This window comes from Nicotiana attenuata, chromosome 4, assembly GCF_001879085.1.
Source record: "Nicotiana attenuata strain UT chromosome 4, NIATTr2, whole genome shotgun sequence".
NCBI lineage: Eukaryota > Viridiplantae > Streptophyta > Magnoliopsida > Solanales > Solanaceae > Nicotiana > Nicotiana attenuata.
The window spans coordinates 4,118,973-4,130,926 of record NC_031992.1 but is presented as its reverse complement, the minus strand read 5'-3'; the positions used below and the strand labels follow the sequence as shown (position 1 = coordinate 4,130,926).

General features: G+C 37.2%; 1 protein-coding gene across 2 annotated transcripts; it reads left to right on the top strand.

The window, feature by feature from the left end:
• Window positions 6,776-9,361, top strand: LOC109224856 (sec-independent protein translocase protein TatB-like). Of its 2 annotated transcripts, none has more exons than XM_019389413.1 (2): window positions 6,776-6,985; window positions 8,119-9,361. In XM_019389413.1, exon 2 carries the CDS (start codon window positions 8,282-8,284, stop codon window positions 9,008-9,010), a length of 729 nt encoding a protein of 242 aa, XP_019244958.1. In that variant the 5' UTR covers window positions 6,776-6,985; window positions 8,119-8,281; the 3' UTR covers window positions 9,011-9,361. The 2 variants fall into 2 exon arrangements, with proteins under 2 accessions (XP_019244958.1, XP_019244959.1); XM_019389414.1 differs by having other exon boundaries at window positions 8,104-9,361.

Genomic DNA, 11,954 nt, shown 5'->3' with positions numbered 1-11,954 from the left:
ACGGCTGCGTTGAAGCACACTGGATGCGGGACACAATGATTTTCTTCACTTTTTTTTGTATTTGATGTAAATAATATTTTTGTATATACATTAACAACAATTTTATATAATATGCGCATATGTGTTTTTTAATTTATTAGTTAGTTTCGTACTATAACACAAACACAAGCACTAAAACTTAAATTCCATTACGATTAATGAAAATAAAGTTCAGTACAACTAATTTAGTTTAATACTACAACACAAAGACAAATATAACAACTTAACATAATTAAAATTCAGTACAACAAAGAAAAATACACGACACGGAAAACATAAAGATAAAGTAACACACTAAACACCTACATGTCAATGTTTAGTCCCTGCCGCCCATTATTCTCTGCTCCAACCACTTATATTGCTCTTCCAGCTTATTTTTTTCTTCTTCTACCTCTTTAAGTTTCGCTTTCAACTCCGCATTCTCTCTTTTATGTTCTCTTTCACGTTCCCATTGTTTTAAACACAAATTATGAAGATCGTTCAAAGATTCTTTGTAATATTCTTGATAACAAGGTTCATCAACCCATACCTCAAAATCACAAATAGGTTCGTCGGGAACCTTATAAAACTTGTTCAAACATTCCCAGTAGCGGCGTCCAGCTTCACCATTATCCCAACAACTTTGCATCATGCATTTTTTTCCACACTTGCACCTTGGTACATAAAGAGGTTGAGACATTCGTGCGATAAAAAAAATTCTTTTTTCTTGAAAGATTTGCTATTACTTATTGATGAGCGCAGAAAATAAGTAGAATGATCTCGTTATATATAGGCAAGTGAACATACATAACGTACTATTTAACCGCGCTATATACACACATAACGTAGTATTTGACCGCGCTATGCTTTGCGTGTTAAAGGTTCTGACGGGTACGTCTCAGCTTTATGTCAGTTGGGCAGCCTTTTCAGTTCGACAAGACAACACACATAACGTACTATTTAACTGCGCTATATACACACATAACGTAGCATTTGATTTGATCGCGCTATGCTTTTCGTGTTAAAGGTTCTGATGGGTACGAAACAACTTAATGTCAGTTGGGCAACTTTTGTTTTCGACAAGAGAACACACATAACGTACTATTTAACCGCGTTATATATACACATAAAGTAGCATTTGACCACGCTATGCTTTGCGTGTTAAAGGTTCTGACGGGTACGAAACAATTTTATGTCAGCTGGGCAGCTTTTGTTTTCGACAAGACAACACGCATAATATTTTTTTGTATTTGATGTAAATAATACTTTTGTATATACATTAACAATAATTTTTATATAATTAGTTTCGTACTACAACACAAACACAAGCATTAAAACTTAACTTCCATTACAATTAATGAAAATAAAGTTCAGTACAACTAATTTAGTTTAATACTACAACACAAACACAAACATAGCAACTTAACATAATTAAAATTCAGTACAACAAATAAAAATACGCGACACGGAAAACATAAAGATAAAGTAACACACTAAACACATACATGTCAATGTTTAGTCCCTGCCGCCCATTATTTTCTGCTCCAACCACATAAATTGTTCTTCCAGCTTATTTTTTTCTTCTTCTACCTCTTTAAGTTTCGCTTTCAACTCCGCAACCTCTTTTTTACGTTCTTCTTCACGTTCCCACTGTTGTAAACACACATTATGAAGACAACACACATATATAAAATAACAAACATACTTAAAATTAAATTAATTAGCTTTATGATATTTCAATGTTGTTTCCAGTTCTTCCGAATATATAATTTTTTTAAATATCATTAAAAAACTAAAATGGAAAAGTTCAACTCATAATTAACAAACATAATTTTATTTTATAAAACTTGCAACATATACAAAACAACTGAATATTACAACATAAACTCATTGATAGTTAGGCATAATAGAAGAAGGACCACCATGAGCTTGAGTACTATTGCCACCCAAACCAGCCGAAGGACATTTTCGACGATCGTGTCCTGTTTGCGAGCATATACCACATCTGCGCGCATAAACGGTATCACTAACATCCATTTGGTTCCGTATATGCGTTCTCTTCTTCACCTCTATTCGACGCAAATAGGACTTGTTACACACCATTTTAAATGGTTCAGGCGGCCAATAATGCTCAGCACCCACTGGCTGCAACTGCCCACTATATGTGTTTAGGTATTTCGCAACACTATATTGTTGATCAACATGGTTGGTTGCACCTAAACCAATTGAAAGCACTTGATGGCATGTGAGCAAGGCATGTGGTAGATGGACCATTATTACCCCGATTTTGATGGATAGCGGTGCGAACTTCAAAAAAATTTCTTCCATACTACAAAAATGAATGCCAATGCGCTTGCCGTCTGTATTTCTCAAATCTCTTCATCGGCACTAGCATAAATTCAACACCCCTTTCCATCAATGACGTTGCAGCTGCAGACCTTTCAACAAACCTCTCCGCCATCTGCTTGAACGACATCCGCACCATGGCTGTGACAGGTAATCCTCTTGCCGACTTCAATAACCCGTTGAAAGACTCTGACACATTTGTAGTCAGAGTTCCCCATCGTCTGCCACCATCCGCATGCAAAGTCCACTTTTCGGGGTCATGTCGCATTAACCAACGATAGGCTGCCTCGTCTTCTTGCCTGATATATTGCATGTGCCTCCGGAATTTATGCTGTTAGTGGTCTGTTGCTGCCATCCACATCAAATCATGCAGATCCTTGTTGGGATATGCCTTCTGGAAATTGGCTTTAAAGTGCCTAACACAGTAACGATGGTAGGCATAGGTTCTTGCCATGTAGGCAAGTTCTCCACAGAACTTAAGATACTACCGTGCCGATCAAATATTAGACAAATACCGGAATGCTATTTGACAGTGTGCTCTTTCAAGTGGTTCAAAAACAACGTCCACGTCTCTTGGCTTTCATTGGCACAAATAGCAAAAGCTAGAGGAAATATCTGTCCATTAGCATCTACTGCCACGGCTATCAACAGCTTGATATCGTACTTTCCATAGACATGAGTGCCGTCTATGGATATTACGGGCCGACAATGCGAAAAACCATCAATTGCTGGTTTAAACGTCCAGAACACGTAATTGAATATATATTTTGGTTTACCCGGACTCCGCTCAAGCTTCCATTTAACAACCGTCCCGGGGTTAAAATTGCTACAGTGCAGCCATGTACCTAGGCAGATCTGCAAATGACTTATCCCAGTTACCATAGACTATTTCAAACGCTCGTTTGCGTCCGAGATATGCCTTTCTTTTAGTAATGGTATGGCCATGTTCCTGGTGGACTGCTGTAATGCACTCTTTGATTTTATACCTTATGGACGCTTCGATGTGTGGAATAAGAACAAGAGAAATCAAGTCAATATCCAAGTTGAAGTGATTCCCGTTGAATGTGTCCATTCCGCATGTGTGGGTGGGAATGTATTTACCCACTTTCCACAGACCTGTCTTCTTCTTGCTCGCACGCAACATCCAATGACATGGCCAAAACCACCTGCGACAAACAACCTTGTATACAACCAGACTTGACTCCCATACCGTCATCTCACGACACTCTTTTACGTTGTGCATTTTACAAGCCCTGCTTAGGCGCGCTTTATCAGGAAAAAGCATGCCCTTTGCCAGCACTGTTGGTCTAGACTCATCCCACATTGCTGTCCGAATTTCATCAAAATCCCTTGTGAGAGCTTCCACATCCGGCATGCTTGGCAAGTTATCAAGGTAAGGAATCTCCCTTGAATGAAACGACACTTGGGACTCGTACACTCTTCGTCTAGGGGGGGGGGGTGTGGAGCATTCTCTCTCGTCATATCAGGTCCTTCCTTCTCATCCTCCTCATCACCATCCTCACGAGGAAAGGGTGTCTCATCTCCAGATTCATCAGCATTGTTGTCGTAATCACTGTTCTCTTCCTCACTCTGTGCATCTGCCAGATCCCGATTTAATACGTCGTCTTCGGGCAATTGAGTGAGTACATTTGGTTCAACTTGCTCGTTTTCACTGCACAATCAACAAAATAATAAGATACTAAATTTAATAAATACTTTCCATGTAGCTGTATCACTTCACTTACAAGTCGTAATGTGATGAAATTCCATGATGGACATTTTCATTTCGGTGATGGCTCCCGGATGGACCACCATGATCCAACACACCAAAACTATGCTTGTGTTCATAATTTGTAAAATTCATATCCGGCCTGTACCCCCTGTTAAATATATGAGCGCTAATACAAATTCAATACAACAAAAATGTACATCGTAACACAAAGGAAAATTGAAGCTTACCACTCGTCTTGTGAATTATGTAGAGCAGGAGGGGATAAGTTTAAATCAAGGAAAACTCTTTCATCCGGAACCTGTCCGGCAAAAACTCCTCCAGAATAACCACCCGATGACTGGGGGTTATCCGAAACCTGTCCGGCAACCTCATTGTTTGGAACGTCTTCGACCTTGACGTACATATCCAACATTTTGCTTACAAGATATTCCCGGTATTCATCCGGAGTCCTCTGAAAATCCCTCAGAGTTTCATCATCATAGATGTTTAACTCCGAGTAAAAAGCAGCCCCTTGCGGAGTGACCGAATACGGATATCTTCAGGTTACTTTAAGTATCACTGAACGTTTCCTCACACCCATTTTTTTGCATAACAACGATATCAATTTATCGTACTCCATTGTAAGTGGTAATTTAACATGACCCTGTGGAGATAAACTATACCTCACAGAGTTATTCTCCATCACAACCTCACCCCCCCCCTCCCAATATAATGAAACTCTTATTCTACGCTCTTCAGACATTACGAAAAAAATGCTTAAGAATTTAACAAGAAAAAATTGAATGGCAGTTAGAATTTTTTGTGAACGAATTTTCTTAAAATCCTAACCACTTTATATAGGAAATGGCTAGCCCGGGATATGGAATTTTTTTGACGTATAGCGTTCTTTAAATATATGCTATACACATTTACATTATTGTTATGTCAGTTAACTTATTGGTGGGTCCATAATCAGGGTATAGCGTTTTCTTTTTGGACGCTATATGTATAGCGTGTGAATTGAGGACGCTATATACAGAAAGGTAATTTTTTTTTTTTTATACTTATTAATGTACTTTGAGTCCAAAAAAACAATATTTAGGTTCCGGACTCCTACAAAAAGTCTCGTCAAATTAGACGTAATTTATCAAATTAAAATTTTATTTGATGAAAATATCTTTTTTAAAGAGAATTTCAAATGTAAACTGATAAGTGCAAGTTTGTATAAAAGTCCAATATGACAAAAACTCTCTGGTAACGATAAGAAAATCGAAAAGACACTTCATGAATGACGTACACATACATGAAATTGTATTTGGACAGGATAGTAGGCCAAATTAAATAAAAAACGAATTCACAAGTTTTCAACTTAAAGTGGAAAAGGACTGTTAGGCAGCTAAATATCTATGTCCAATTCATTACTCATCAGCCACTTGTGCGTTGCCCAATAGACAATCCCAAAATGAAATGAAAAGAAGACAACAAAAACTGAGAGGTGTAAGACAGCGTAAGTTCTTTCTTAAAAGCCAAATTCTTTGTTCCCCTTTCTTGGAGGAAAGTCTTTCATGTTATAGTTTTCCATTTTTTTTGAAAGGTGAGTGATGGATTACACGTATAGATAATGGAGATACTAATAAGATCGTTAAATCATTTGGTTGGATTAAATTTGAGCAAAGAAAAATAAATTAAATCAACAAATCAATTATAATCTACCCCTTTTAGAGTTTTAAGTAAACTATAAGCATGAGTTATTTCTCTCGCAGAGAAACGTGGGACAGAACTTAGATCAATTATCAACAATAAATAAATAAACTCCGACCTTCAGTCTATAGTATATTTTCCTTTTCATTAGTGAAACACACTTAAGATATTTCTTACATAGATCTACACGTTTGCTTTTTAGATTTGTTAGTGACAGTTTGACAGTTATATCCGTCTCAATGACTCCATATAATCTTTCGGGAAAAAAATTCGAATCATACTATATGCATGGAAAATAAAAGAAAATATTGCACGAAAAGTTAAAAGGCTATGTCGTTGAGCAAGTTACATAATTATCTTGTTAGAATTACACATTTTTCATTGACATGTGTGGTTAAGATGTGTTTTAAGCAGCTGATTTGTTGATTTTTTTGGATCATTATACTTCGGAGCCTGGCCCAATTCCGGTTAAAACCTGTGGGCCAATCATGGTCCTGATCCGGGATCGCAACCGGCCCATTTTAGAACACGAAAACAACTTAAAACATAGTTTGGGGTAAAAATAGCATGGCTAGCCAATTTTCGGACTGGTCATTCAAAAATAGCCAGCGTTTGCCAACTCAATAAAAAATAGCCACTATTTTGCTGCAACAGAGACCGGTCCAGCATAATATACTGGAGTTCGGCGCGCATGTGTATGAACTTCCAGCATATTATGCTAGAACGCCAATACGCGGAAAGTTCCAGCATAATATACTGGAGATTCGAGCACCTGTGCATGAACTTCCAGCATATTATACTGGACCGATATATTTTGCTGGAACTCCATTATATTATGCTGGAGTTCCAGTATACTTATGCTGGAACTCCAGTATAATATACTGGAGTATTTTCCGGAATTTGAACAGTAATTTCGTTCAGATTTATTTTTACTTGAAAAATGACTAAATTTCGATTACTTTTGAAAGTGTGGCTATTTTTGAATGACCTCTTATAAATCTGGCTATTTTTGAATTTCTCCCTGGTTTGGGACCACATCATAACAACACCACGTCAGCTTAATGTCTCAACTCGCACGATGGACTCCAGAGTCTCAAATTCGACCCGGTTCCGGATCCGGTTCCGGATCCATATAGGGTCTCTGTTTCAGTTTCCACACTTTTGGAGTTGCAGTTGAATAGCGGAAGTGGAAGCCATAGCTGTCTTCAAGTAATTACCTTTGATCTCTCCTCTGAGTATTTTGCTGCTGTGTACGTTAGAAGCTAACTTAAACTGTAAAACATATTATCTGGAAATGTGAAAATCATCTTTTCTTTCTTTGATCTGAAATTGAGTTTTTTCTGTTTTTCTTAATTCTCTTTTTGAATGGTTTTCGGTTATGAATTAGGTTGATCCTATCACTAGCAAATAGTTCCAGTAAAATTTCTATTTTTGTGTGTGTGTATCAGAATTTTTCAGAAGGCGATTATTTTCAAAAGTGCAGTCTGCTGGGACTTTAAGGGAAAAGCATGATTTAAGAGTAGGTTTTAGCTAAAAATTCGTATATGAATAAAATAAAGTAAAATTTATATTTAGTGTAAAAAAAAAAAAAAAAGAAGAATTATAAACACAAGCATATAATCCAAAGGAATTGAAACTCGTAAAGAAGCATAACGAACGGTATGTTATGTTGCTGATTTCTTGTGGATCATGATCCTACGTTTCTGATTATTCTTAGCTTGCTCAGTTCGGTTAAGACGGAAGAGATTTTGGAGAAGTTCTAGTTATTCCTTTTTCAAAATTCGATAAGTTTATGTACGCGAAACAATGAACAGAATGAATAATTTGTGTCGCTTTGGTTCAAAATATGCCTCTGGAATTTCAGTCATCAATTTGCTCGCAGCTGGTTTTGGTATTGATATTGGTGTAGGTTTGAGTATTGAATTCTATGATGTAGCATCCTTGAAAGAATTCAAGAGAGATAAGTTGCCCAATGATCAGTCACAGTTAAGCGGTTTCTTCAGAGTTGAGTCATTTGCATAACAAATGCTCAAAGTGTAGAATTTTTCCTAACACTTCTACTAGTTTTGTTTGGTGTTGGTCATTGAACTAGCATATCATTTCTAAGAGTAAAATTCTTTCCACCCTGTAAGAAGTGTTCAAATATGTCTTAAGTAATTGATTTGGGACCAAACTTAGTTATGCTTGTTGTTTGTGTTCCTACACTTTAGTCATTGTATGTGGTTCAATGTATATTGAAAATGATCCATTAGTTCGTTGTTTCTTTTGCTTCTTGATAAGAACTGCATTTTGTTTGCTTTGTGTGTAACCTTCCCCGTCATAACTAGGTAGGAATTTTACAGAGAATGATGGCAGAAGAGACAACAGCATGTGTCTGGCATGGCTAACGATCCACCAGCAAGACTCATAGACGTAAGCAAATTTTCCAATAAGGGTCCTTGATAACACTCTCCTTTTGCATGGTCTTCAAACATACGGGAGAAACAAAGTGAAAGAAAAACAGAGATGCTTGGATTTTCATATGGAGAGATATTTCTCTTGCTTGGCGCTACTGCTGCTCTTATTGGACCTAAAGATCTGCCAATCATAGCAAGAACAGCTGGCAGATTTGCTGGGCGTGCCATTGGTTATGTTCAATTGGCCCGTGGTCAATTTGAAAGTGTCATGCAGCAGTCTCAAGCTCGCCAGGTGCATAAGGAACTGCAAGATACCATTGCTCAACTAGAAGCCATACGTCATGAAATTCGAACAGTCTCTTTTATGAATCCTGGTCCATTGACATCAAGGCTAGTAGACAACATCAGCGCTACAGCTGGGGCTGGCACGATAGCAAATGGACCTCGGAAATCTGATGAAGAGAGCACAATAGTTGAAAATGGACCTAAAAAATCTGATAAAGAGAGCAAAACAGTAACTGTAACACCTAAGGATCATAATTCAGGGAGTTCAGCTTTGACTGATATGCACAGCCAAGCAGCTGCTTATGCGAGATTGGCAGAAATGACTCCTTTGAAATCTCTGTCCGTAGATAGGGAAGGCCTGAGTGAACTGACTGATGAATCTGGCAGTATTATTGTACTCCCTGTCTCTGCTGAGAGTGCCGGATTGTTGCCAAAACGTAAAGATGAAGCAAAGGGGTCTGACATTGTCTTAGAAGCAATACTAGAGGCAGAAGTGGCAAATAATGCCAAAGAATTTTTCTCACAGCCACAAAAACCATTAAATAGTGAATAAAGAGGTATATTGGAAGAACTTTTACACCAGTAGAAGGCGGCCAAGTGAGCATGTTAGCAATGGACGGAAGATCACCGTGGAAAGAGAGACGAATTAGGCCCAGTTGGGGTCTAGTTACGGTTGAGTCTTTTTACCTCGTCTCTGCAGATATTATTCCCTTTCCCTCTCCCCTCTAAATCAGCTAGGGCATATAAAGAAGAGACTACAGCATTAAACCTTTCACTGGGGTTTCCTCCATTTCTTTTTGTTGGTTTTTCTATTTTTCTTCTGTGAAGATTCTTTTCTTCTTTCATTTTGCCTCTGTAGTTTTCTTTCCTTCAATCAATCTGAAGAGACAACAATTTTGATATCTTTCAGTCATTATGGTTTAATTGATAAAATGCATTTCTTTCTGCAATCTAACCAAAATGTAGCATTTTCTCTTTTCCAACTAGTTAGCATGTAAAGTAAGACTTTTAATCATGTTTAACACAACAACAACAACAACAACCCAGTATAATCCCACGTGTGGGGTCTGGGGAGGGTAGTGTGTACACTCGTGTTAATCAGGTTTAACACGAGGATCTTATATTCACCTGAGGTTTTTCTTTTTCTTTCCTTGCATTATCATTTTCGTGGTAATTGGACTTGGAAGGTTTATCTTTGAGTTTTTTCCCAGTGTAATAGCAAACCAGGAGACTTGTGTTTCCTTTTCTTTCTCTTGTTCTCCCTCCCTCCCTCCCTCCCTCTCTCCTCTCCAAATTTTTTTCTTGACGACGGGAGAGTTTTCATGGACGTGAAAGTCAAACATAAGTTTGATATGAAGCCTCACACTCAGAACATGGAGGAGTATAGGAAAATGAAAGGACAAATAAGTCAATGATCTACAACAGACAAATACATGTAAGACTCATAATTTTTCTTCTTCTAGACTTTCCAATTTGTGTTTGCTATTACACTAATGATCTCGGAGTGCATATGAGACCCATGCATGGCATGATCAGGTATTGCATCCGGACTTGATAGCATCTTCTGGATGCTTGATTAGTGTAAGCTATTTCAACTGACCTAACAAAAATAATCGGGTGTTGCATCCAATACTAAGTTATTTGCTATGTCATTGTTTCTCGAAGTAGAATTCTATGCCGCTGTTTTTTTTCCTTTCTATTTTTTCATAAACCATTTTGTCAGAGTGGGATATTCTTTCTAATGTGTAAGAGATAGGCATCGGGTGAAGAACTTGGAAGGATCTGGAATATCCCTAGCTTTACTGCATTTTTACTTTCTAACTTTAAGACCAATTTTGTAGTCTTTAACTATTTTAAGACATAACAAATTATAGGTTTACATAGATTATGGTTCTTCTGAAGCCTATATGTTAGGCTTCCTAGTATTGTTCAGGCAACGTGAATCAAATTGCAATCTGAAAATTGTATAGAATAGCTTAGTTTGGTAGTTTTATACTCTTGTGTAGTTGGTCCTCTGTACGTGTCCTTTCAAACGTTCTTAGCATGTTTAACCGTATGATTTTGTACTCTCATAGCTTTACTAACTAGTGTGCAATGCTAATTTTTCAGTTCTAGAGTTAGCTCACATTTGTCTTTATTGGCATTGCTTGAAAGCTTAAGTACTTAAATCTAGAGGCTGTATTCTAGTCCTCTTTCTGGTTATGTAATGTATCCGATTCCACTTGATGCCATTTTACCAAGTTTGTGACTGTGTGCTTAACCAGCTTGAAAGCATAGAAACCTTTCCATGATTCCTTTCAAAATATGCAATACCATGTGGTGGGTGTAAGGGCCTGAAAATTATGCTTTTGGCCTCCTGGCAACTTCATTAACACGTTATGTATACACGTCTCCTACAAGTAATTGACAAACATGTCTATATCTATGGGCGCGTGATGCCTATGAGGGTTCATCCACCCGGTAGTAGCATACCTTTTTATTCTTAGAGAAAACACATTCCTTTTGTTGTTGCTGCACCGAATATATTCTCAAAACAGTGGTAACTGTTCTCCATGGTCTTCTCTAGTCGTTGGATGAAAACTAATAGAATAATGGGTAGCCTCTGTAAATCCATCATTTCCGTGCAGGAGAAGAAAGCAGCTCCTACTAAGGGCCCAGAAGCTAAAAGAACTAGGAGGGGCCGTGGTGAGATTTCGGTTTTGAATCAGTTAGTGCAAGAAAACTGATCAACCTGCAGTATGTCGTGCAGTCCCAACGTCTACTCCATTATCAGGTACATAGTTCTGTTTGTTTTGGTGCCAGAAACAGAGTTAGTGTGATTTACTAGCAGGTGTGGGTCCACTCCTTTAGGATGGGGTGGTATGGTACACGCTAAGATGATAAAATTATCATATACGTATGTTGAAATTTTCTTAAACTAGGTTAAATATTTGTCTTGCCACCCGCAGTCGTAAACTAGACAAAGGTGCCATGACTCGTAGACCTTTTTTAAAGCTTTTCTCGTGTGTAAAATTTAAGTTGAAATTTATCTTGAACCTTGTCCGACTTCTCCTTTTCGTTGTGCTTTTTGTTTCTTTTTGTCCTAGTCATTTCCTTTTCGGCTACCTCCCAATTTTCTACTTGTCATTTTATTATTTTTTATATTTTTCTTTCCTTTATTCTATTATTTTATATGTGGTCTCTAGCAAGAACACTCAAAAAAGAGACTTCAAATTTTTGAAATTCCATAAAATAAGCATTCCTCTTAATCTCAAATCTCTGAGTTTTCTTCATTCAAATCCGAAAAACTTGGGTGTCGATGGGAATTTTGGATTGAGATCAAATTCAATTTTCATTATATCATAAAAACTTGTGTTATTCTATGATTATTATATATAATTTAAGTCTCTTTGCTATTAAATTATGATGAAAATTTTGTAAGCGTTGCTTAAAAAAGATATGAGATTTTATGATTTTTATTTTTGGAAACTTGTAGTTTATTTAATTCTCTACTTATG

What these genes read in the sequence shown, in the direction of transcription:
- LOC109224856 (XM_019389413.1), top strand. Translation starts at nt 8,282, where the DNA reads ATGCTTGGATTTTCATATGGAGAGATATTTCTCTTGCTTGGCGCTACT.